Source organism: Dendrobium catenatum, unplaced genomic scaffold, assembly GCF_001605985.2.
Source record: "Dendrobium catenatum unplaced genomic scaffold, ASM160598v2 fragScaff_scaffold_1065, whole genome shotgun sequence".
NCBI lineage: Eukaryota > Viridiplantae > Streptophyta > Magnoliopsida > Asparagales > Orchidaceae > Dendrobium > Dendrobium catenatum.
Genome location: NW_021319527.1, coordinates 142,570 through 170,518, shown reverse-complemented (window position 1 = coordinate 170,518; position 27,949 = coordinate 142,570). Strand labels below are relative to the sequence as shown.

The 27,949-nt window shown below is 37.0% G+C and overlaps 1 protein-coding gene across 1 annotated transcript; it reads left to right on the top strand.

Moving 5' to 3' along the window:
• The first annotated feature begins 452 nt into the window (after positions 1-452).
• Positions 453-27,949, top strand: LOC110098728 (protein NUCLEAR FUSION DEFECTIVE 4). Its single transcript, XM_020825639.2, has 3 exons — positions 453-1,051; positions 26,192-27,099; positions 27,270-27,949. Exons 1-3 carry the CDS (start codon positions 728-730, stop codon positions 27,733-27,735), a joined length of 1,698 nt encoding a protein of 565 aa, XP_020681298.1. The 5' UTR covers positions 453-727; the 3' UTR covers positions 27,736-27,949.

Below are 27,949 nucleotides of genomic sequence, written 5' to 3'. Positions count from 1 at the left end.
TGAAATTGTTTTATTGATTGAGTATAGAATAAATATAGAAGTGTATTTTTGAAGTAAAATTAATTTAATGTTAAACTCACTTATGGCTATCAATCACGGTAGCAGTAAGGTAGCAAATGGTAGTAGTTACAGGCGCTGATGACCTTCGTTTGCCAGTAACCGGTAGAGTTTAGTGTTGACGGCTTGCATTATTTTTAGAAATCGACTGAATCAACATATTTTGAAATACATAAGAAAAAAACAAAAAGATGAGTTTCAAAATTTAAATTTAAATTTATTTCTTATATAATCATTTGCCAACATTCAAACCTATGTATTTGAAATATTTTACACCTAAAACCCTTCAAACCAAACAACCCCTAAAAATTAATCATAAATTTGCTTAAATCCACACCTCTTTACTCAGTCGATTAAGTATTATCTAAATAACTAGTTTAACTCAGAGGGTTTATGCCTTTTGTGGACGGCGCCGTATAGAGAGACCCAAAGCCTTTAAACGCCCCATTTGTCTTCAGGCCTGGGGAGACGGAGAGTGAGGAAGACGGTCATACATATAGAGAGGATTAGCATTCAGTTTTCCTGGATCCAAAGCTATAATTGCCCTCGTTCTCCTACACAAAAGAGAGAGAAAAGGAGCTAGTTTTGTGTGTTCCGTATGTGTTATTTATCACTCCCGTAAGCAGATTTCTTCAACTCTTAAATAACTAGGGGATACTGCTTTGCCGAGATGCCGGCTGTGAAAGCCGGCAGCCGCCCGCCATGGGTTGGCTTGGCAGCGGCGGTCTGGGTTCAAATTGCTGCCGGCGCCGGCTACAACTTTCCCCTCTATTCGCCTGAGCTCAAATCCGTGCTCGGCTATAATCAACGGCAACTCACTTTGCTCGGCGTCGCCAACGACATCGGCGAAAACTTTGGCATGCTCCCCGGCGTCGTCTGCAATCGACTTCCGCCCTGGCTAGTCCTCCTTATCGGCGCCGCTTCTTGCTTCATCGGATACGGTGTCCTCTGGCTTGCTTTGAGCAGGACCATCGACGTCTTGCCATACTGGGCGGTGAGTTACATCGACGTCCATATTGTCTATTGCATTTAATATGTGAAGTTTAGTTTATGAGCTTTAATTTAGCAATTTTACGATAAAGTTCAATTACATTTAATTCAGTAATTTAGTATTTTGGCTTTTTTGGTGAATATCATTTAATGACTTCTAGTGTTAATTTTATGTGGGTTCGTCTCAAACTATGAATTATTATTTTTGTTTAAGATGATGGAAGGTGATTTTTCTAGGGTCTTGAAGTAATTCTTGGTAATTATGACAACTCCACAATAACATAATATGAAAGCGAAGAAGTAGAATAAAGTAATTGATCTGAAGTATTTTCAGTGAATTAAAGATTACTAGATCATGCCCTTCTACTTGGGGAAAAATTCACAACTTATTTATTAAGCAACATCAAAAACTAAATCTAACTAGCTATTTTATAGGAAGAGTAAGCTGTAGAACATGACCGCATGATGTTCTGAAATTCAGCTTTCAAAAAAAAAAAGATCTTCCTGTACACCAAAATGAACTCCTTCCACTTGAACAAACTGGAAAGAATTGCAGTAGGGGAGGCTTTATTTCTTTTCAAGTATGACAATACAAAAATAACACAATGTTACCAAATCAAACCTAATATGCCTTTTGAATGTTGTGTAGAATGGAAATAATGAATTGACTTATTGCTTGACCAATCAAAAGCATCGTGTCATGTTATTTGCTCTATGCCTAACGTGAGAACATTCTTCTTAATCAAAACATGCTCTGCATTATTTGGCTCATCCTGGGTGTAGTTTGGTAAATGTATTTTTTTTTCTTTCTTTGATATTGTTCTCACTTCTTTCTATTTTCTCCTTAAGTTCATATTTCAGCATGCCATGAATGTTCAGTGAATATTTTTTATTATGTTATAATTCTTGTCCTCAAAAGTTATTATACTATATTTAACATTTATTTTAGTAAATCAGGTATGAATCATGGTACTTTAGTCCAACCATATTGCCTACATTATTATTATTTTTTTGGTTCTCAAAAACTCTCACAAGATTCAGTAGTGTTGTGTTTTACTATGTCAAATGAAGAAATTTCATGTCTACTCTCACAAGATAAAAAGTTTCTTGTGAAGTATGTTCTTCATGGTTGTATGATGAAGTGATGCTACTGCCTTGAGGAGTTGTAGAGGAAGAAAACCAGGGACATAAGAAGGTTAGATGAAAAGTTTAGGATAACAAACAACATAATAAGATGTGAAGTTTAGTTTGTGAGTATTAAGTTAGTAATTTTGTTTTTTTAATGAATATCATTTTGATTTCTTCTAATGTTAATTTTATGATGGATTCATCTAAAAAATGCAAATTTAGTTAGTTTTAAGATAATGTATATCAATTTTCCTACGATTTTGAAGCAATTCTTGGTAATTATAACAATAACATATTTATATACTATTAAAGAGAAGAAGTAGAAAAAGTTCATGGATGTGAAATATCTTCGGTGAATTAAATATTATTAGACCATCTACTTGGAAAGGAATCCACAACTTATTCATGAAGTCACATCAAAAAACAAATCTAACTAGCCAATTTATAGGAAGAGTTCGCTGTAGAACATGATCCCAATGATGTTCTGAAACTCCACTATGGAAAAGAAAATTCTTCCTTTAAGCAAAATTGAGCTTGTTCAACTTGAACCAATTAGAAAGCATTGCAATCCGCCCATCTCCATTAAAGTAGAGGTGACTTTATTTTTTATCAAATATGACAATACAAAACAATAACATAATATGCCAAATCAAACCTATGATGCATCCTTTGAATGTTACACAGAATGGAAATAATGAATTGATTTGTTACTTCCATGATGTTCATTTTATTTGCTCAATGCCTAACATAAGGGTGTTCTTTAACTTTTTTTATGCTAGGGTATGTGCTGTTATGAGTTTAAAAAACTGCTATGTATTTTCTTCTTAATCAAACTAAAGAAATTGTTTAGAGAGAAATTCAAATTCTATTATATTCCTTAGAATCATTACATATATATATTTTTAGGAGAATAAACAAAAAAAAAAAGATATTTAATCTAATTAATTATAATAATCATATCCCATGGATCTCCAACTGCAGCTCTTGGATTACTGCCCATGGATCTCAAACTGCAGCCCTCGGATTGCTTCCCAAGAATCTCCAACTATAGCCCTTAGATTATTGCCCACAGATCTCCAACTATAGCCCTCGGATTGCTGCTCACTGGTTGCTGATGTGGCCTCCCCTTAGCTACGTGATTCAACAATCCCCCTCAAGTTGGGTTCTACAGATTATACAATCCTAACTTGCAAACAAACTTATCAAGTAGAGAGCCTAGTAGTACCTTTGTTAGAACATCGACAAGTTGTTCATGAGTTGGGATATATACTATTTTAATTTCTGAGTTCTCTATTTTCTCATATATAAAATGTCTATCAATAGCTCTGTTTAAAATTGCGCAGGTGCGCCTTTGCGCAATTCAGCCCTCAAGCTCCTTAAAGCCCACGCAATTCTGGCTCTAGGTGAGACGTACGCCTCACGGGTAAAGAGGCGCTAGTGCGCAATTTTATGTGAGGCGTACGCCTCTTTAAACTAGGTCCCACCTACTTAAAAATGACATGTTTCTCATGTTAAACCATTCAGCTCTAGTGAACCGAAAAAATCCTCCCGCAAAGTTTCGCACGGGCTCCGTTCGTAGAAGTTTCGCACGGGCTCCGCTCGCTATCTGCCGCCTCTCCCGCCAGCGCCACCTCACACCGGTGATCAAGAAAGGTCCGGCCGCCCTCTACAAGCACTCCATTATAGGTTTTAGGTATTGTTTTTAAGTTCAAGAAAAGTTTTTTAAAGTTATAGAAAATATAGGGTTTTCTATTTTTTGAGATTTTTTGTATGTTTTCGCATTTGTGCACTAGGAAACATGGTTAGGGGAAAGGAAAAAAAAACGTCATTGCGGCATGACCCTTCTTGGAAATACAGTGTACATGTTGATGTTGGAGGCGGCGAGATGAATTAATGATCATTTTTATTGAACAGAGAAGAGAAAAGAGAGTCATATTGAAGATGATGAAGATATGACATTCATAGATACAATTAGAGAAGAAGATTCTCTTGAAGACCCATTTAGTGATTGGATATGATTGGATTTTATATGTTCCTTCTTAATTGTACTTTGAGAGTTCTGATAGATTATAAGTTTGTGATTTTGTACTTTGGAACATACTTTTATTGCATCTCTTTTCTTAATTTCCACTAATTCCACTTGTCATTTAGATGTTTTTATTGTATGATAGAATCTTGCTATTATTTACATGCTAAAACCCTTAAATTCTCATTTTGGCAATTCTACGTCGCCTCACGGACGAAAACCGTCTCGATGCTTATTTACGCAATTTTAAACCTTGATCAGTAGTAACTTATTTTGTGTTGTCGTGATGTACTAGATCCTTAGCCATACTGATTGTTGCTTGATTATCACATTTCAACTTTATCGTGTATTCAATCTTTTTTCCCAGTTCAATCAATACTTGTCTGATCCAAATGCCTTCACAAATAGTAATTGTTAAGCCTCTTAGTTTAGATTTTGTACTGCTTATGGAAACAACACATTGTTTCTTGCTTATTCATGTCACTAGGTTCCCCCACACAAATGAACAATATCCCGTGGTCGATCAACTGTCAACTTGGCTTCCTATCTAATTTGCATCAGAATAAAGGATCAATTTTCTATCTTCATTTTTCTTGAATAATAACCCCTTTCCAGGAGTGTTCTTGAGATATATCAATATTTGATATACTGCCTCCATGTGCTCCTTCATAGGATTACTCATATATTGGCTTACCATTTTCATAGCAAACCCAATATCTAAACAGTTGTGAGAGAGGTATATAATCTTTCATACTAGACGTTGATATCTTCCTTTATCTACTGAAACTCCCTCCTTTTCTATCCCTAGTTTCTTCTTAGGATCCATATGTGTAGTGGCTAGTTTGCATCCTAGCATGTCGGTCTCCTTCAGTAGTTCTAAGGTATACTTGCATTAGGAAATAAATATACTTTTGCTTGATCGAGCTACCTCCATACTAAGGAAGTAAATAAGTGATCCTAGATCTTTAACTTCAAACTCCTTGAATAAAGCTTGCTTGATCTTCATTATTTTCCTCTATATCATTTCCAATAAAGATGATGTCATTCACATATACAATGCCCAGCTGGTGGAGGATAAAAACTCTTTGGAGAGGAATAGCCGTGGCAGCAGTTCGGGAGTCTCCTATCATACAACCACTACATTTCTGACACCAAAGGTGCCCTGAGGGATAAAGGTCAAGGAGTACGATCAAGGGAAAACTTCAAGATATTGACTGAGTCAGAAATTCAAGATAAGAGTACTAAGGTTTATGCTTTAGTTGTGATGAGAAGTTTGCTCCAAGCCACCATTATAAGGACCATTCATTACAGTTCCTAACAGTCTGTGATGAGGAGAAGATGTTGTAGAGGAAGATGTTGAGGAATATGATCACCTGCACTTAGATGTTGCAGAGTTATTCCTTAACTCAGTGGCCGAGTTCACACTGAACCACACCATGAAGGTTAAGGTGACGAGCGGATCAGGAGGTAGTAGTACTGGTGGATATTGGAGCTACCTATAACTTTATTTCCAACAGGATGGTGGATCAATTGGGAGTAAAATTAGTGAACATGGGGAACTCCGGGGTTATGCTAGAAACAAGAAAAGTAGGGAGGGGTAGAGGAATTTGAAAAGGGGTGATCCTAATCCTTCAAGAGGTTCAAGTATTGGACGATTTTCTACCATTGTATTTGGGGAACGCAAATACAGTACTGGGAATGAAGTGGTTGCGAAAATTGGGGAAGACCAAAATTGATTAGAAGGTTTTAATGATGGAGTTTAAGGTCGAGGAGAGGATAGTGGTTGTTAGAGGGGATCATAGCTTGTCCAAAACAATGGTTTCACTCAAAACCATGGTGAGGAAAATCTAGGGTGAAGGAATGATATTTTTGGTGGAACTGTAGAGTTTAGAAGGGGAAGAAGATGGGGAGAAGATAAAAACACCAGATATGGTTTAGCCACTCCTACAGCAGGATCGAGAGCTGTTCCAGTCAATTCAGGGGTTGCCTCCTCTGCAGGAATATGTGCATGTTATCATCTTGAATGAAAGAGTCTTACCTATCAGTGTTTGTTTGTACCATTATCCCAAAATCTGAAAGGATGAGATCGAGAGATTTATCAAGGAGATGCTGGAGGCAAGTATCATTTGACCCAATGTCAGTCCATTTTTCAATCCAGTGCTATTAGTGAAATAGAAAGATGATAGTTTGAGGTTTTGTGTGGAATATCTTGCGTTGAACAAGAAGACTGTGCCAGATAAATTTTCTATTCTAATGATTAACGAGTTGTTTGATGAGCTTTATGGAGCGGTGTTTTTTCTTGAAGATTGATCTGAAGTCAAGGGTACCATTAGATCCAAATGAGGCCCAAGGATGTTCCCAATATGGCATTTAGGACTCATGAGGGATACTATGGGTTCTTAGTGATTTCTTTTGGCCTCACTAATGCCCCAATTACTTTACAGTCCCTAATAAATAAGGTATTCTAGCCATATCTGCAGAGGTTTGTGTCAGTCTTCATTGATGATATTGATTTACAACAGGACTGAGGAGGAGCACTTAGAACACTTGTGATTTGTGTTATCCACTATGTGAGACCATCACTTGTTTGCCAATATGAAGAAGTGCTCATTCGCCTAGCCTAAAGTAGAATATTTGAGGCACATGGTATCACTTGAAGGAGTAGCAGTTGACCAGAGCAAAATTGAGGCCATGCTGTGGCCAATACTTAAGAGCTTAAGGGAGTTGAGAGGGTTCTTGGGGCTTACAGACTACTACAGAAAGTTCGTGAAGGGATACAACTCAATACCCTGACCTTTAATCAAATAACTAAAGAAGGATAATTTCAATTAGTGCGAAGCAGCTACCAAGGCCTTTGAGGAGTTGAAGAAGGCGATGACAACGTGTCAGTGTTAACCTTGCCTGACTTCAACAAGCCTTTTGTGGTATAGATGGATGCTTTGGGGTATGGGATAAGAGTTGTACTATGCAGGGCCAGAGACCAGTGGCTTATTTCACTCAGGTGTTGTCTGGTAGGGCAAGGCTCAAGTTAGAATATAAGAGGAGGTGATGGAGATTATGCAATATCAGTTAAGGATAGTTACAAAAGAGCATTAGAGGTTGCTTTCAAAACTGATAGGTTATGATTTTAAGATCTAGTATCAGCTTGGGATAGAGAACAAGGTTGTATATTGGTTATCTAGGTGTATAGGGGAGCCCCACATGATGGCGTTGTCTATTCCCTTAGTTGTGGACTAGGAGGCATTGAGAAGGGAAAGTCAGGAAGAGGAAGGGTTAGAGAAAATCAGGAGAGATTTATTAGGGAACAAGGATAGCCATCGAGGCTATACCTTAGTTGATCAGATATTATTATACCAGCAACGAATGATGATATTGAGGATGTCGTTATATATACCCCACTTGTTGCATGAGTTTTAGTGTAGTGCTATAGAAGGGCACTCGAGGGTACATAAGATCTATCGTAGGCTGACAACATAATTGTATTGAGTTGGAATGCAGAAAGATGTGGAAGACATAGTGGCCAGTTGCGATATTTGTTAAAGACACAAATATATGGAAATGACTCCTAGAGGACTTTTGCAACCTCTAACTTTATCCGAGAAGGTGTAGGAAGAGATAATCATGAATTTCATTGAAGATTTGCCAAAATGGAAGGGGTTTTCAGTGATTTTGGTAATAATGGATAGGCTAACGAAGTATGCTCACTTCATTTCCCTGCAATTCCCATACAGGACAATTTTAGTCGAAGCAACATTTATTCGATAGGTGGTTCGCCTACATGTAATTATGGCGTCCATAGTGTCAGATATAGACAAGGAGTTCCTAAGCCATTTATGGAGAGAGTTATTTAGGATGCAGGGGACCTTTTCGAATAGAAGTAGATATAATCCACAAAATAATGGGTAGACCGAGATGGTGAATACTTATTTGAGGTGTTTTGTATTAGAAATATCCAAGATCTTGGTGAAGTGGTTATCTTTGGTCGTGTACTGGTAGTATACATCCGACCATAGTGCAACACATATTACACCCTTCAAAATCCTTTATGGCAGAAAACCTCCTCACCTGGTATACTATGAGGCCAATAGTGCTCCAGTTTCATTAGTGGAATAACTGTTGGAGGAATGAAATAGGGTGTTGGGAGAGCTAAAGGGGCACCTACTAAGGGCACAACAAATTTTGAAGAAGTAGACTGACGAGCATAGAAGGGATGTACTGTTCGAGGTGGGTGATAAAATGTATTACAAAAGACCTTGGCTCGAAGAAGAAATTAAAAGTTATCTCCCGGTACTATGGGCCTTATGAGGTTATGGAGAGGATTGATGTCGTGGCATATCATTTGTAGCTACCTCCTACTTTCACCATACACCCATTATTCTATGTGTCACAGCTCAGGAAAATTATTGGTGACCATAATCCATCAACGATGCTGCCAATGACCTTGCAGAAGAAATGAAGGTGATCCTGGAGCTAATGAAAGTTAGAGAAGTTCACTTGACAACCGGAGGAGCTAGAGAAGTGCTACCGGATGATTCAACAACAGTTTCCTTTGTTTCACCTTGAGGGCACGATGGCTCTTTGGGATGGGAGTATTGATGGACTGGCTGAGCCGGTCCAACCAATCAACCCAGTCCCAACAATGGGGGCCCATCTAGCTGGCTGGCGGAAGAGCCTTGTGAACCCCACTAGTGTGGGTGGCGGCCAAGGAGAGAAGGGGGCTCGAAGGGGATTAATTCTATCTTTAATTACTTACCATAGAAAATCAAAATTGTGAGGGAATTAGGAATGTTTATTAAGGAAAGAGTGTTGATTTGAATTCAGATTTAGGAAAGAATTAGGAAGGTTTATTTTGAGAAAGTGAGAGCTGATTTGAGCATATTTAGGAGGGAATTAAAAGGGTTTATTTAGGTTTAAGTAGGTTTTATTTTCATTATGGAATTTTGTATTTGTTGTTCCTAGCGGCACCTAGGGGAGAGTTGATCTGCCTTGCAAATTGTAGATTAATTTGTATCTTGGTTTGTTGTGCCGAAATCAATAAAATTAACCCATAATCTCATTATTTTTCGTTGATTTCTATTTTATTTTCTCTTCATTATAGCTGTTTTTTTTTTTCTTTTTTTTGCTGTGTGGTGATCGGATTCCTATCGTCATCCTACATTATCCCCACTTGGTATCCACAAAGAGGGCCACATCCATTTCAAAATACCACCTTCCATCCTTCTTTGGGCTTTTAGAACCTTTCAAAAGGCCTCAAGAGACTCTCAGAGGTTTAATATAAAATCAGCCGAAAAAGAAACATAAAAAAAAAATAGTTCAAATAAACACAAATCGTCTTTGAAGGTCATGATGTAATTGAGTTGCTTACCAAGGAGAAGGCGGAAGTCTTGTCATACATGAAAAGATGACAGAGTGGAGGAACTCTTTAGTTATAATATTCAAGAAAAATAGTGTGAGATAAAACCTATAGTTGATCGTTATAACAACAGGAATCTTATATCAACATCTTTGATAAATAATCTAGAATTAACCACAATATAGCACTTAAAAGCATATGCTTTGGGTTGGATGATAAAGATAGTAGATTTATAGATAAACAATATAATGTGAGATTTATCATTATTAGGCAATTCATTGATGAAGTTTTATGTGATGTGTTCCCTACAAATAAATGGCATGTAATCTTAGGGAACCCACACCTATGTGATGCATATGTTGCATAATTTAGCAGTGGAAAAGAATATTTTTCATAAAAGCATGAAACAAATTTATGGTGAAAAATGCTATGATGCTAAAGAGTTTATGAAGGCCCAAAAGGTTATATCGATCATAGCTACAGAGCCCTATGCCTCCATCTAGCATCACTTAGTCATCCCTCCAACAGTTTTAGAGGTGAAGATAGAATAGAAAGAAACCCAAGAGAAGCAAGTATAAGAAAGAGTTGAACTAACCACAATCTTGCCAACGTAGTAGGAAGAAGCATCTTGCTGGCCCAAGCAAGGCTAGAAAGCATCATAATAGCAAGACCAAGCCAAACTAGATGCTATAGCACAAGTATAATTTTGTTTATTTGTACTTGCAAATGAATCATAGAAGGTTGAAGGGATGCATGATCCAGGAGGCTTCTAATAACAAAACTAATGCTCCAATTTACAAGATTAAAGTTAAGGAGAGATTTCTAGAATCTTTTAAGAGAGGTTCCAAGAATGACCTAGGGCCTCAAGATCATCTCGGAGTTTTTTAGAAAAGATCCAAAGATTTCAAAATTGCCTATATAAACCTTCTAATAGGTTATGAAAGGGTCCAAAAAGTCTATAGATCAATCCAACATTGTTCTAATATTCCTATGTAATATTTTAGAGGGTGAGCTTAAAAATCAAAATTCTAAGTTCCCAAAAGGAGGACATGCCATGCTATTATAGCGTCAAATTAAATAGAGTCATGTGAAGTAGAAATTAGATTCAAACATAAAAGAATGGGGCCACCCTTTTTGCTCTCCTTCATCAGCTAATGAGTGAAAAATTCTTTGGAATTTGATTTTAATTACTTATTTCTATGCTTGGTTCTTGATCTAGGGATTAGATCAAAGGGATGATTAGTCATATCATCCATGATCGTATTTTGGGCATGAAATCATAAAGGGTAAAAAACGATTGTGAGGATTGTGATCACTAGAATTTTGAATATCAGGTCACTGCTAATTGTCTTAATTCTCCAATCATACAATAGTGATTGAAAACAACATACTATGAGTTGATAGGTGGAGATGGATTTTTGATTGGACACCTATAATGATCGGACACCTATAATGATCAAGATTGTGAGGTAGAAAATTTGGATTATTGGATGACAACAAGAATAAAAGGATAATCATTACTCAACCAACTTTTTATCGGGCACTTGAATATTTTGATGGATTTTGAATATTTTTGATAACTTTATTATTTTGAATTTTTTATTCAAGATAGGTTTTCATTAAATTATGTAGTTTAGAATAAGATTAAATTCAATTTAAATCATGCTATAATTTGGCCTATAAATAAGCATATTTCCCAACATAAATTCAATCGTATTTTCTTCAAATTCTTTTCCTCTCATGTCTCCCCCTTTCTTAATCTTAAGGTTGTCACTCCTATGGTCTATCAACGCTTGGTCTACTGCCAATAAACCTTATCATCACCTTGTGCCTTCCGAAATGGCTACAATTGCTGTGACATTGCCTCTTGCAGATCCCTAGTTATTGGCCACCTGTTGTCACCCCTCAATTGCTAGAGTCGCTACCTGATGCTGGTGGAACTGCATAAACAACAAAACAAAAATCTTAAATTACGATTCTAGCTTTTCAAAATAAGGAAATAATTAGTTCATCTTTTTGACCAACAAAGGCGGATTCCGAAATTAGTGTACAGAGGCAGATTATGGTAAAATACTTGCTATCCGAGAGGATAAATCAAAATCAATAAACAAAATTGGTTGTACACAACAGGTAGACGAACAAATAAAAGTGAAAAATCCTCTACAACAAAAAAACAATAGTTGAGCATTTTTATTTCATTGTTAGATCATTAAGGGGACTCCAAAAAATTATCTTATTTCATTTTAGCCTCTATTTGTGGACTTATGTATTTTAGCGTTGAGAGATTAACATCAGATAATGTCTAAATTAATTTTAAATTCTAGCTAAGTTTGAAATCATCATAAAATATTCTTATTTCTTTATTTGAATTTAGTTGATTGTAAATATGAATGATTGTAACTCTTTTCTTTTTATTACAATTAACATGATTTCATCTTTAAAAACCGTAGCCACCCACCCTCTGATCCCTCTCTTCTATCTAGCTATGTGTCTATTCCTACCACTCTCTCTCTCTCTCTCTCTTTCACTATCTCCTTTATAGCCCATGGAAGAGAACTTTGCAAGGAGGATCCAAGAAAAGGATGCAATTGCAAGGGAGAGCAAACAAAGAAGACTATGAAAGAAAAAGAGATATCTTGCAGTATGAGCAATTATGGTTTAGTAAATTGGTATAATTTCCACCTCTCATTATTTAGAAAGTCATATTATTTATGCACCCTAACTAACACATATTTCACCCGCATTTCGGTTTTCTTCAACACCTATGCTTTGTGGAATTTGAAAAAATCCTAATTTTATTCAAGATTCCATTTACATATAATGATTGCCTTTACCAAAGAGCATTGGCACTCTTTGATTTTTAGTCTGGAGGTCTCAGGAACCAATCTCATCTGATGCATATGTGATGAATTTTTCCTGAAGATCTAATATTAATATTTGGTTTTGTGCCCATTTTATATTGTATTAGTCTTGGGCCTGCCTAATAAAAATTTGGGATATATATATATATATAGTCTCTTGTTTGTGTTGATATTTGACTCAGGAAAGTTTGATTTCAATTCTCTATTGATGATTCTATCTTATGTGTGTCCTTGTAACTCCACTACACTAATCAACCCAAGCACCACTTTGGTCTATTTCTTTGGAAAGGCTAGACAACATCCTATCTCAATGAATTTGGGTGGGTTATGTGATCATCAGGATTTGGCTTTGATAGACCTGGACTGGCTACATGTTGCTGTGATCTAGCTGTGATAGGCCTGATCCCATTCCCCTTTTCAACACACATTTCCTACTTTCAATTGTCTTCTTTTTCTACATTATGAATTCTTCAATGGAGAAGGATCTCTTTTGTTTCATTTGGTTCTGAACCCTGTTAGACCAGTCCATTAGACCGATCTAGCCGATCCATGCAAGACTGGCTCAGGCGGAACAGGCGGAAGAGTTCAGCCTCTTCCTGTATGGGCGACCGAGCCTCCAAAGCCAACGGAGCAATTTAGGAAGGATTTTTGGAGGATTTAGGAGGGAAAATTGAATGTAGGGATTATTTAGAGATTTCCTTTTGATTTGTATGCATTAAATAGTTTGTTTTCTTAGGGTTAGGGCATCTTGAATTTGGCTGAATTTGAGATCCCTTAGATTTTTGGGCTCTAGTAGCTTGGGAGAGAGAGATCCTCCTCTCGAATAGAATATCAATTGTATCTTAGTATTTTTCATTTCTATTTCATCAAATAATAGAAATTATCTATTGTTTTCTTGGTTTTGAGTGGATTCTTGCGGAGAATTTTTATTATTTTCCAAAGATTGATAGGAAATTCTTAAGATCTTGAAGTGTCTTCTATCAAATTGTGATCAATGCTTTTTTTAGAACTTTTGGTGAGCTGTTTTGGTGAATTTCAGCGGCTATTTTTGCAATTTCGAAAAAGAAATTTATTGTTTTTGAAGGTCGAAGTCCAGATTTTTATTTCTACAAAAATCTAGGCATTAATGGCGGCCAAGAAAATGGATGTGTTAGAGGAATGCCTCGAAGTGGAGATTGACAAATGAAATATGAAATTTTAAATCTCCAAACTCAAGTTTCATATTTAAAAAAAAATGTTTTAGTCATCCATGATAAGTTCTATTTGAAAGGAGAGGTTGAATTGGAAAGGTGAGGACTTGATTATGATCGAAGAGGTGCCGAGTTTGAAAGGAGAGGGGTTGAATATGATCGAAGGGGTGTTAAATTTGAAGGGAGGAGGTGGGTTTGCGATGAAAGGGTTGGGTATGAATGTAGAAGGTTGGGACACTTGGGGGGAACCACCTCCTTGGGGAAGGGAATGTTATAAAGGGAACAGAGGGAACGGAGACAATCTGAGGGTGCGAAAATTGAAGTTGTATATCTTTGAGGGAGAGGATGCACATAAGTAGATCTACAGGGTGGAAATGTACTTTATTGTCAATAGGTTGACGGAGGAGGAGAAGCTGACGGTAGCCAAGATGTGCTTGGAAGGGAAAGCTTTAGTATGGTACCAATGGAGGGATACAAGACAACAAATAAGGACTCTGAGAGAGTTTAAGGACTGCCCGTTTGAATGTTTCCAAACCAGCAGGAGATGGGACTTCTATGAGCAGTTTTTTACTTTGATGCAGAAGGAGATAATGATGGAGTACCATGAGCAATTTGAGTATCTTGCCAATCGATTAGATCGGCTTTCAGAGACTATACTGGAGGAGAACTTTATGAAGGGACTGAAACCAGAGAACCACGTAGCAGTCAGAGTGATGAGACCTCAGAACTTGGGAGAGTCTATGGAGCTAGCTCAGTTGGTGTAGGATCAGAGGCACCTCGAAAAAGGACCATGAGGATACATTTCAGGAGGCTCGTACAGGATGACCACCACCTTTTTAGCAAGCAAGAAGCCAACTAGGTACTCTTAGGGAGAATTAGAAAGAGAAGACTTCCTAAGAAAGACCTGGGACACCTTCAAGAAGCTCACAGAAACAGAATTACATGAGTTGAGGGCGAAGGAGTTCTGTTTCAGATGTGACGAGGGGTATACGCCGGGGCACAGGTGTAAGAACCGAACTCTTCAGGGTTACCGTTTGTGATGAAGAAGGAATGGAGGAGGGTGTCATCTTTCCACCTTGTAGACAAGGTGGATCTTTGGGAGGGGAGTATTGTTAGACCGGTCCAGCCGGTCCATGCGGGAATGACTCAGGTGGAACAGGCGGAAGAGTTATGCCTCTTCCCGTAGGAGCGGCCGAGCCGTCAAAGCCAATGGAGCAATTTAGGAAGGTTTTTTTGGGGAGTTAAGAGGGAAATTTGAATGTAGGGACTATTTAGGGATTTCCTTTTGATTTGTATGCATTAAATAGTTTGTTTCCTAGGGTTAGGGCATCTTGAATTTGGCTGAATTTGAGATCCCTTAGGTTTTTGGGCTCTAGCGGCATCTAGAGATTTGGGAGGGAGAGATCCTCCTCTCGAATAGAGGATCAATTGTATCTTGGTATTTTTCATTTCTATTTCATCAAATAATACAAATTATCTACTATTTTTTCTTGTTTTGCGTGGATTCTTGCGGAGAATTTTTGTTGTTTTCCAAAGATTAATAGGAAATTCTTAAGATCTTCAAGTGTTTCCTATCAAATGCCCCAGGAACGGTTTATTTGGGGATTTATGTGATTTGGTAGAATCTTGGAGGTGTTTCTTATGGTGATTCCTTAATACAAGATTCTTATTTTTTTCCTATTAAATATTTCCCATGCTCTAAGCATCACATATACTTTTAACTAGTAGATGCTGCTACATTACCAGGCTTTCTTGGAGGTAGATCCCTGGATTGTTTTATGGTCTTAATCTCACAACTCATATTGGAGAATTAACGACTTATTTTAACGGAATGTTGGCAACAAAGAAAATGTCCAACTAAGCTACAGTAGACCATTAGTGGCACTGAGAAGATACTCGCACTATGCCTGGTGATTTTCAAGAGAGGGTTGCTGTATTTGTATGGTTTAGGTGTATTGTTAGGTTTTAGAAAGGTTTAGCTTTACCTGTGTGGTTGTTTTCCTCAAATGCTTTGAAGCCATGCTGTGATGTTTAATTTGTTTAAAGCTTGCATTCCTAACTTTGAAGCTGAAACTCCTTGCTTCACTTTGAAGCTTGAATATATTATAACTAATCCTGTCTACATTTGATAAGGAAGTCACATGCCTACCATCTTGATGTCCACATTTTACATATTCTTGGATAGAAATCCCCATTTTTATTTTACATCTTTTTGCAATGTTTTTCTGATTAGCACATGCTTTCTTTTGTTATCAATAGATTTTCTATTAAAGTGGCATTTAAAATATGTTATTAGAATCTAATGTGTACATTCCTTCCTACAATTTAAATCTGAGAATCTTAAGTCCTCTATGAATAAGGGTAATGCATTTTACATTTAATTTTGTTTCTTTGATATATTTGTGATGTCGCTAAAGAGTTGTATCCAATTACTTTATTAATTCATTTCATATAACTCTCGTATTTTTCTTATGAGTTTATAAATAATGTTCTGATGTTGATAGCTCTCGTCTTTTTCTTAGAGTTTATAAATAATGTTTCATGTTGAACTATAATCTGTATCATCTATAGAAATAGACAGAGCTCATATTTTCAGGCTACACTATGTTTAACTTAAACTTTATTATGCCTGTTAAAGGCTATATTTAATAGATCAGAGAGTAAATATGATTTCATGATCTTTGATAAGGATTCAAGCACTTGGATTCTTTCTTTGGCATTTTTAAGTGTTGCATGTAGTAATAAATATTATTGTAAGATGTTCTTAAATGTTGCAGCAACAAACAACAACAACAATATCAAGCCTTTATCCCACTATGTGGTGTTAGCTACATGAATTTTTTTTCTCCATTGTGTCATGTTAAAGTTAAATTCTTATTTAAATCTAAAAAAAGGTCATTTTTAATATTTTCTAACTAACTATTTTTGGGTCTACCTCTACTTTTCTTTAACATAAGTCAAATCTAATACATCTGCTTTCCTAACCGAGTCATCGGAAGGCCGCCAATTTACGTGACCAAACCATCTAAGGTGACTCTCTCTAATCTTATCTTCCACTGGAGCTACTCCAACCTTTCACGTTTATGCTTATTTCGTATCCTGTCTCTAAGAGTAAAGCCACTCATCCACCTGAGCATCCTCATCTCTGCAACACTTAACTTAAAATTATGCTTCTCTTTTAATGACTAACATTTTGTGCCATAAAACATTGAAAGTCTAACCATCATCTTATAGAATTTTCCCTTAAGTTTGAGGGTGGCTTTTCTATCATACAATAAGCTCGATGCATTCCTCCACTTCAACCATCCAACTTGAATTCTACTTTTAATATACCCATCTATTTCACCATCACTCTGAACACTAGATCCAGGATATCTAAAATGTGTACTCTTATTAATGACTTGATCACCTAAAGTCACAATCCCCCCACTAAATCTATTATTACTAAAATTAATTCCATATATTCAGATTTAGATATACTCAAACGATAGCCTTTAGACTCTAATGTTGACCTCTATAATTCAAGTTTATCTTCAACTCCCTCTCTAGTCTTATCAACAAGAAGAATATCATCAGTAAAAAGCATACATCAGGGTACAACCTCTTACAAATGTCTAGTAAGAACATCCATGACTAAAGCAAAAAAGATATGGGCTTAAGGCTAATCCTTGATGTAATCCAATTGAAATAGGAAAATACGTGGTCAAACCACCTTATGTTTGAACACAAGTAACAACTCATGCATACATATCCTTAATGTCTTGAATATAAGCATTATTAACCTCTTTCTTTTCTAGAACTCTCAATAGCTCTTCTCTTGTAACTTTATCATATGCTTTCTCTAAATCAAGAAATATCATTATAGATCCTCCTTACTCTCTCTATACTTCTCCATCAATCCTCTCAATAAATGTATAGCTTCCATAGTAGACCTACTAGGCATGAATCCAAATTGATTTTGAGAAACATTAGTATCACGCCACAACCTATGCTCCATAACTCTCTCCCATAGTTTTAAAGTATGACACTTTAACTTAATTCCTTTCTACTTCGTACAATATTATGCATCACCTTTATTCTTAAAAACATGAATCAACACACTAATTTTCCACTCATTTGACGTCTTTTTAGTGATGAGGACACAGAGATCTACGGCTACGATCGTGCCTATTTATTTTGATCTATTTTATGTATTTGATTTGTTATTGTTCTTTTTCTCTTTCTACCCTCATTTGAGGGCTTTGTCTTATGTATGCCTTAGGGGCAATAGTGTCTTTGTTATTTTCCTTCATGTATTTGACTATTTAAAGCCTCCCTCTTTTCCTTTGAGGGTTAATGAATGAATGAATGAATATAAGAAAATTCCTGCACATGTGTTCTTTGGAGAGTTGTGAGAGTTTTAGGAGAGAACTTTGGAGAAATCCTGAGGGAAAGAGGATCACCCACCAACCTTGGAGACGGCCGGGTTCGTGGTTTGTTTTATTGTTCTTTTCTTTCTATCTCTTTCCCTTCATCCTCCCACCACCACCATCACCAGCCCTCTTCACCCCAACCGACCACGTTTACACCAAAACCTCCACCTTCACCAGAGCCCCGTTCCCTTTACTCGCCGTGCTACTCATACATCCCCACCTAATCGCCGGCCCCCATTCTCGAACCCAAGCAAGCCGCCAGCCCTAGAACCTTTTCCCTTGGAGTTCCATTGCCTATTTTAGATTGATATAATATGGACAGATTTTGAATTCAAAGTCATCCAACTTGAAATTTAAAATCTTTCCTAAATTACTAAATCTATTTTAGGAAAGTTCCTAAATTAACTCCTTTTGAATTTCAAGTTAATTGGAATTCATTTACTACTTTCCTTATTTAAGTCAAATTATTTTGGAAAAGATTTGAATTTGAAATATATCAATTTTAGATTTCAAATCTTTTCTTTTCTCTTAACCCTATCTTTGGAAAGGTTCTTATTTAAATCAATCAATCAAATCAATCAATCAAATCATGATGAATTGATTAATTAAAGCCTTAATTTCAAATACATTGCATCTAGACACTTGGCCCCTCCCTCCATCCCCACTTGCCATCAACTCTTTCCTAAATTAGATCCCATAAATTTGGTAACTCTTTATTGATTAAATTCAAATCAATTTGAATTTGGATTAGTTACCTATTTTATAAGTCTTATTTTAGGAAACCTTTTAAATCATCTCCTATTTAAATTTTAAATTAAGAGAGGATGGAATATTTCTTTCCAATCTTGATTTAATAATTTAAGTAAGCATTAATTGCCTCATTAAATCCCTCCCTCCCTCTATAAGCCGCCGGCCCCCTTAGGAATTTGAAGTGGATTTGTTTCCTAAAGCTCACCTCCTCTCTTGGAAACAATTCAAATTCTTCCCCCCTTCCGTTGGTCGAAATCTCCAAGGCCCTCAATTTCTGTCCACAAAATTCAGTCCTTCAAGTTGGAAACAATTCCAAAACCTGGCCAATACCTACCCGCCTCCTGCCTATCAGCTTTGATAGATCTACCTTCTCCAAATTCCTCCCAAACTCCACCCGTTATGTGTTTTCCTGTTCTCCAAGCCTGCTGCCAGAATTTTTCTGCACCTGTTCTTGGTTTTCCCATAATTCTCCCCCAGTCAAAGCAGCTGTCCCTGCTGTTATAATTGCTGTCCTGCATCATTGGAAATCTAAAGTTGCTGTCCAAAAGCTTCCAGCAACCCATAACAGCTGCCCAAGGTTTATACAAGCGGTAGAGGTTGCTGTCTAGAATTTCCGAAGTGTCAAAGTTGCTGTCCAGCATTCGTAGCAATTTCCTATTGCTGTCTCGCTGGTTTTAAAGTTCAGATTGTTGTCCAAAGACATCGAGAATAATCACGGTTGCTGTCTACTTCCTCTCAAGCACATAAACATCACACCGGAGCTTTGTTCAACATATTTATTTGGGTGATCTCTCTTCCCACTCTTTTATTTTTTAGTCGTTCTCAATTGTAGTTCTAATTGACTCATGGAAAGTTGCGTTAATTCTTCCCACTAAAGCCTAGCATTTATTAGGAGTTGTGTGATAGATCTTTCATAGCACTACTCTTATTGTTAGATTAGGGATTTCTTGTTGAAACCCATTTCTTTTGCAATGTCTAGAGCAATTGATTACTATGTGGTTTTAACTTTTCGCAAGTAACTTGGCATAAACTTGTGTTTACCGTTCTTTAGTTTTATTTCTTTGTTTGAGTCATCACAAAGCTTTAATTAATTCGCTCCTACTCATTAAGCGTGCAACTTCCTTATCTAAATCAAATTTTCATATATGTCCGGCATCATCTGGTATCAGAGCATGGTTAGCTAAAAAATTCATGCTAGAAATCATCCTAGGGTGTTGCCTAACCATTGTATTTAATTTCTGCATGCATAGCATCTTTTAATACATTTCAATCATCGTTTATGTTTGCTGCCCAGAAAATTCTGCATTCATTTAGTGAGCATTAAGTTCGTTTCCTAAGTATCTAGGTGCTGCCCTTAACATTATAGCATCATTTCTTGCCTAGGAGACTTAACACCTTAGTGTGGTTTGCTGTCCTAGAAGTTCCTGCATCTTTTAGTGACATTTTAGGTTGTCTTTCATCACATTTAATTGTTTTCCTCTTCCTAGATTCATACCTTAGTGTCCCCTTGTGTCTAGTCATGAACCCGGAACAACTTGGAAGGACTTTAGACTTGTTGGTAGGCTAAATGAATAATATTAGCCAACAACTCAAAGAGAACTAAGCCGACCTAGCTGAGCTTCGTAGAGACACCACTGAGCGATTTTACACACTTGAGCGAGCAAGAGAGCATCATACCCCCTATACACCCCATCGAGATCACCTTCTATGTATGAGGATGACACCTACCCGGATGAGAGGCAACATCGTGCCAATTATCGAGTTCCCCACCATGAACATGACTCATGTCATGATCCTGATATACCACTCATAAAAATATTAAAGTGGACGCTCCTACCTTTGATGGCACTTTTTATCCCCAGCTATTCCTGGACTGGGTCAAAGGTATGGCTAGTTTCTTTAAGTGGTATAATATCTCCGAGGCTAGGAAGGTTAGTTTTGCTTAGATGAAACTCACAGGTAGGGCGAGTCAGTTTTGGGCCAACTTAGAGAGCCTTAGGGAAGCCAGGAAGGACTACCCCATTACTGATTGGTCATCCATAAAGCGGGAACTCAAGCAGAAGTACTTGCCTCCCTCGTACTTCCCCTGACTATTTGATAGGTGAAATAGGCTGACTCAAGGAAATAAACCAATTAAGGAGTACATCGCCTACTTCAATGACTACCTTATTCGCTGCAAAGGGGTGACCTCTACCACCCCTGCGCAGATCTTATCTATGTTTCGTACCGGGTTGCGAGAGGATCTTCTCAACGAGCTTTTTGCCCGAAACGTTACTACTATGGAGAATGCCTATAGCCTAGTAATTGACTTAGAGGAGACCCGTTCCCAACACCTGAGCCGTTCACATGACTCTAGGCCTTCCTACAGACCATCCGGTAGTTCCACTCCTCACAGTCCCACTGCCCAGCCGACCCCAGGGAGCACTACCCGACCCTCGTTTGGTCCCCCACTCCCTGTCCTGATACTAGAAATAAGCCTCCCACTCCGGATACCCCTCGGTCAAACCCCGGGACCAAATGCTTTAGATGTTAGGGGTACGGGCATATCGCCTCTCAGTGCTCTAATCCCTACAAAGTCACGATTATTAAAGAGATAACTGAAGCGGAATTCAAGCCCGAAGTCGATCAGGTTCACCAAGTGGACAACAATAGTGAATTCTTTGAGGAGGATGACGTCACTGCTGTCATCCATAACATTCAGAAAGTGGACACTTCTCCCACCTACGTGGTACATTCAGAAAGTAGACTCTGTTCAATTCAGGTTGGACCCGACCTCGGCCCATTATCCCTTTTGACACCCCTGTTTTTCCTTTGATACTCCAAGCATATCTTTTGCAACATTCTTAATATCAATATATACTTTATTTCCACATAGCATTAGCTTCCTTATGCACAAATAAAATCTTGATCTAGTATCTTACTCTAAAATCATATGTATTAATATTCTTTAAATACCCAATCTAATCCTAAAATATTGTTTTGCTTTATTTTTTATTTTCTTTCATTTCTTCTTAAAGTCCAAAACTAATAATCAATGTTGGGTACATAAACTTTCACTTGGAATAACTTTACAATCTTTGCAATATAAACGATCTATTTTTTTATAAGAAAATAATCAATCTAATTTTACTATATCCATTCTTATAAGCAATGAAATGTTCTTCTCTTTTCTTAAATAAGATATTAACAATTACAAATTTATAAGCTAAAGAAAATCTAATATGATCTTACCACCTTCATTAGTCGTTCCTAACTCATAGCCATTATGAATGCTTTTAAAATCATTTTCCTCTCTACCAATATGTCCATTTGAATCTCTTCTTATAAATCTTTTTCTTCAAGAGGCATCTTTTGTATTAATTTTAATGTCATTCCAAAATTTTAATTTGAACCTATATCCAAACTTACTTAAGGAGCATAAGCACTTATATTCTTTAAACTCCTATCTATAATCACACTTATACCATTTCTAAAACGACTTTACCATAATACTATAGTTTAAATCCTAAACTATCAATCTCTTTAGCATTCTCTCCAATATTTTTAGTTTCTTGAATGCATAGAATATTTATTTTCCTATGAATCATAATATGTATTAATTTTTATATTCTTAAATATTGCAGTGATAATAAATTATTTCATTTGTTCACCCATAATGCTTGCATTCTACTCCCACCAACAAGATTTTTTTAACTATTAGGAAGTCATTTTAGCATGAAATAACTAGTAACAATTTTTTACAGCTATTTTCAAACCCCAAACCGAGTATCTATATTGAATTTAAATATTATTGCTTCATTATTCTTCTAGGTTTCCATAATTTTGAATTATAGTTTACCATGCAGCATGAATCAAGTGCCTAGTGTAGCACATATAAGAAATTATAAAGTCATCCAGATATTTGATGTGCATTGTTGATGCGAGCAAAAAATCCCTGGGGAGAGGGCGCCCCCTAGAAATTCTTGATCACCTAAAAAATAACAAAAGAGAGAGACTTAGGAACTAAGTAATAAGAAGAACAAACTCTTACATTTCATATAAAAAGACACTTACAAATTTTTGACTCAATCGACTCAAGCAAGACACCTTACAACTCTTACAAACGACACAAACACAAATTAAAACCTAAACCTGCTTTCCAAGAGACGAATGATACAATGGAGTGGATACTTGCGGAAAGACGAAAGATATTAGAAGCCGAGAAGAAGGGTGGAAAGAACTCGCAAGTCTCCCCGAGAGATAGGAGAAGAAGAAGAAGAAGCTCTCAAGCTCTTCCAAAAAAATCCGCAGATTTCTTTTCAAAAATTTTTTCTTAACATTACTTTAAAACATTCCAAAACATCTCATATTTATAGACATGAGAGGGGAATACAAACAGCCACTTCAATGATTTCCCACAGGAACCCAAGCATCACAAACCACGGAAAAGCCCCCCTAACCTCACGGGAAATAGCCCAGCCAGGGACCCAAAGAGGTAGCCGCGGAAACCCAAGAGGCCCGCAAGGAACCGAGGCACAAAAGCATGGGAAAGGCCACCCAGCAAGAAAACCATCAGCCAACCGTGGAAACCAAGGAGCCAAGGCACGGAAACAGCCAACTGTGGAATCCAAGGAGCCAAGGCATGAAAAACAACAAGCACAGGGAATCCAAAAGCCATTTTGGAAACCCAAGGGACAAATTAAGAATTTTAATAAACAAAACTATAAATAAAGAACTACATAAATAAGAAATAAATGAACTAAAATCTAGCTAATAATGAGCTAACATTTAGTTCAATAAATGAACTAAAAATCGGCTCATAATGAGCTAAATTTCAGCTCAAAATTTATTGAGCTAGCAAGCTCAAGGGAAGTCAAAACCAAATTTTTTTTGGGTTTGATTTGACCCCCCCTTTGCCTACATCAGACTCCCCTTCTTGAGAACTCATCTCCCGATAAGTTAGCTTTTATTTTCTTCTGAGGAGGTGAAGACGGAGCATCCAATTCTTTAATCTTTTCTCCAAACTTCTTCAAAATTTCTTCTTGCTCTTTCTCGAACTGTGTTCGTAGATACGTCTTCCATTTCTCGAATTTCTGATCACATAAGAACATGTGATATTGAAGTTTGTATAATCGGTCTTGAAGCGGATCTGTTGAATCACCTTCAGTTGGAATCCATCTGTCCATCGGAAGAGGGACATCAGGATTATCTGGCTTGTTTTATCTTTGAATGAATCTATCTTTTTGTCTTTTTTCCATTTTTAAAAGAAAGACTCAACAATAAACTTGACTCAAATAAAGACTCAAGCTAAACTTAGACTCACAAGACTCACATAACAAATCTTTGACCTACTTAAAAGCTAGGAGCAGAAAACAAAAGAGAGAGACTTAGGAATTAAGTAATAAGAAGAACAAACTCTTACATTTCATATAAAAAGACACTTACAAACTTTTGACTCAATCGATTCAAGCAAGACACCTTACAACCTTTACAAACGACACAAACACAAATTAAAACCTAAACCTGCTTTCCAAGAGACGAAGGATGCAATGGAGTGGATACTTGAGGAGAGACGAAAGAGATTAGAAGCTGAGAAGAATGGTGGAAAGAACTCGCAAGTCTCCCCGAGAGATAGAAGAAGAAGAAGCTCTCAAGCTCTTTCAAGAAAATCCGCAGATTTCATTTCAAAAATTCTTTCTTAACATTACTACAAAACATTCCAAAACATCTCATATTTATTGACATGAGAGGGGAATACAAACAGTCACTTCAATGATTTCCCACAGGAACCCAAGCATCACAAACCACGGAAAAGCCCCCCTAACCTCACAGGAAACAGCCTAGCCAGGGACCCGAAGAGGCAGCCGCGGAAACCCAAGAGGCCCGCATGGAACCGAGGCACCAAAGCACGGGAAAGGCCACCCAGCAGGAAAACCATCAGCCAATCGTGGAAACCAAGGAGCCAAGGCACGGAAACAGCCAACCGTGGAATCCAAGGAGCCAAGGCACGAAAAACAACAAGCACAGGGAATCCAAAAGCCATTTTGGAACCCCAACGGACAAACTAAGAATTTTAAGAGACAAAACTATAAATAAAGAAGTACATAAATAAGAAAATAAATGAACTAAAAATCGGCTCATAATGAGCTAAATTTCAGCTCCAAATTTATTGAGCTAGCTAGCTCAAGGGAAGTCAAAACCAATTTTTTTTTGGGTTTAATTTTACAACCCCCCCCCCCCCCCCCCCCCCCCCCCCCCCCCGTGCCCCCCCCCCCCCCCCTTTGCCTACATCAATTGTTTAGGTTGTACATGGACATAATTTGAGGCTTGATGTTCAATATTGAGATTAAATGCTGATACACAACGAATTGTATCGATATCTTAAATTTTCAATTGATTGACATTAATTTGCAATTCTATAATTTTGATTATTGAATATTTACTAAATACTCAATAACTTCTGATATAGCATTGTAGGTGTGATGACCATTATTTTAAAACCGCATTATTTGGGGCATGCCTATAGGTGGTTGGCCAAACTTTCCCCAGGATAGTCAAAAGAAACATTGGTGTTGCCCTTGACACCATTTGCATCCTCTTTGTAGGATGATAGCCTCGTCATATAAATTAGATTATAAAATTAGAAAATTTAAGCCTTTTATGAATAACTTTCCTACATATTTAATTGTAAACATAAAAGAAAAAAAACATCTGCTTTTTAATTTCTAAGCCCTCTCAAACCATTCATCTCTTGCAAATCCACAAGAAACATCAAAGTTCTATGCTTGAGTCTTGACTCACGTATCATTTTCCCTCGCATGTCATGTTATTCTCCCTCGCTTACCAATGACTCCCACCACTTTTGATCTTTGTTTGGCGTTATATTTTTTGTCAATTACATTGGAGTTGGAATATTAATCATTCAGTTATGGAGTTTAGATTTTGGAATGTATTTAAATTTTTTATTATGTTAATTTTTAAATTTTTTATTTTTTATTTTTAAAATTTTTAAAAATATTAAATTCATGAGATTTACATCCTGTTTTTGTGATATAAAACTCCTGACCTTATGCTTGAATTTTGGTGACAACCAAGATATTTAAATCATTTTAAACGTTATCTCTAAATTTTGTTAACAGTAATGTTAATTTGACCTGACTAATTTAAATACTGTAAAATAAACTTCACATGTTATCCCGTAGTTTTATTGTGCTATCAAGAACAGCTTCCTTACTACATAGACTAATATTTGTGCAAAAGCTATATTCTTGGATCATTTTCAAATCTCTAATACCTTAAATTCTGTTGCTCTGACTTGTATGCATAAACTTCGTACTGGAGCCAACTACAAGAATGTTTATTATTTAAATTTCTAATGTTAGACTATTATTTGAACTCCCACTCTTGGTCATGAACAGTATGCAATTCATTTTTTGTTTTGACAGCTATGGATAGCTTTATGTATTGCTACCAATAGTAGTGCATGGTTAGGTACTGGTGTCCTTGTAACAAACATGAGAAACTTCCCTTACAGTAGAGGTACAGTTGCTGGCATTCTGAAGGGTTACATTGGCCTTAGTGCTGCTGTATATACTCTAATTTACACAGGGGTGCTTGATCACTCTCCCTCCAAGTTGTTGCTGCTCCTTGCTCTTGGTCTGCCGGCGGTTTGCCTCGCAATGATGTATTTTGTGCGTCCCTGCTCTCCAGCTTCAGAAGATGACTCATCCGAGCATGGTCATTTCTTGTTCACCCAGATTGTTAGTGTTTTTCTTGGCCTCTACTTGTTAACTGCAACGTTACTTGACAATGTCCTCTCGCCAGGTGGTTTAGTTACCTATATATTTTTTGGTATAATGGTATTGTTACTCCTTTCTCCCCTTGCAATCCCATTGAAGATGACTTTGTACCCAAATAAGAAAAAGAAATCTGGCATTAACACTCCATCCAGTTCTTCTGATCAACTATCTCAGCTGGACCAAGATGCAACGGAACCATTGCTTGCTCTGTCTTCATCTGCTACAAATCTTAGCAGCTTTCAAGAGTCAGATGATTCTTCTGATGTGGATATACTTTTGGCTGAAGGAGAAGGTGCAATATATATGAAGAAGAAGAGAAAACCTAAGAGGGGGGAAGATTTTAGATTTCGTGAAGCCTTGATCAAGGCTGATTTCTGGCTTTTATTTCTGGGTTATTTCCTAGGAGTTGGTTCAGGTGTTACAGTGCTAAATAACCTGGCACAAATAGGAATCGCAGCAGGTGTTAATGATACAACCATTTTATTGTGCCTATTCAGCTTTTGCAATTTTGTTGGCCGTCTTGGAGGTGGTTCTGTCTCTGAGTACTATGTAAGGTAACAAAATTTTGTTTTATCTTAGGCTTCATTTGGGACGAATTTTTTTGTTGATTTTTAAAGCAGCTTAAATCTACTTTAAGAAGTAGCAAGAAATCTGTCCCAAACAAAGCTTTAAAGTTCTCTTGCAACTATTAGACAATAAGATTGTGTTGCTATTTCTTGTGCAGATCAAAAATGCTTCCACGGTCCATATGGATGGCCTTCACTCAAATGATCATGGTCCTTACTTACCTCCTCTTTGCATTGGGCCTTAACGGTACTCTGTATTTTTCAACTGCTCTACTTGGTATCTGCTATGGCGTTCAATTCTCTGTGATGGTACCAACCGCATCTGAACTATTTGGTTTAAAGCACTTTGGAATCATTTACAATTTCATGCTGTTGGGAAATCCTCTTGGGGCGTTCTTGCTCTCAGCTATACTTGCAGGGTATGTCTATGATAATGAAGCAGAGAAGCAGGGTGGAACTACCTGCCTTGGACCTAGTTGTTTTGGGCTAACTTTCTTTGTTCTAGCTGGAGTTTGTGCATTGGGATCTGTGTTGAGTGTCATCTTGACCGTTAGAATAAGGCCCGTATATCAGATGCTTTATTCAAGTGGCTCATTTCGCCTTCCTTCAACTTCACAACATTAGAAACTTCCTTTAGCTTTTATTTGCATATCTTCATTTTGGTTATGGTTAAACTTTTGTTGTAACTATTTTCTTGCGAACTTATTCCATAAGAAATATCATATACGAAACTTTATGCAACTGATAATTCTGTAGTACATTTTACATGACAAGATTGATATCTTTGTCATGGGGTGCTTGCTCTGCAGAATTTTATGGTCTTGCTTTGGTTCTACCA

Coding starts and splice junctions, on each gene's coding strand:
- LOC110098728 (XM_020825639.2), top strand. CDS start 728: ATGCCGGCTGTGAAAGCCGGCAGCCGCCCGCCATGGGTTGGCTTGGCA. Junction 1,052..26,191: donor ACGTCTTGCCATACTGGGCG/GTGAGTTACATC, acceptor TTGTTTTGACAG/CTATGGATAGCTTTATGTAT. Junction 27,100..27,269: donor GTCTCTGAGTACTATGTAAG/GTAACAAAATTT, acceptor TTTCTTGTGCAG/ATCAAAAATGCTTCCACGGT.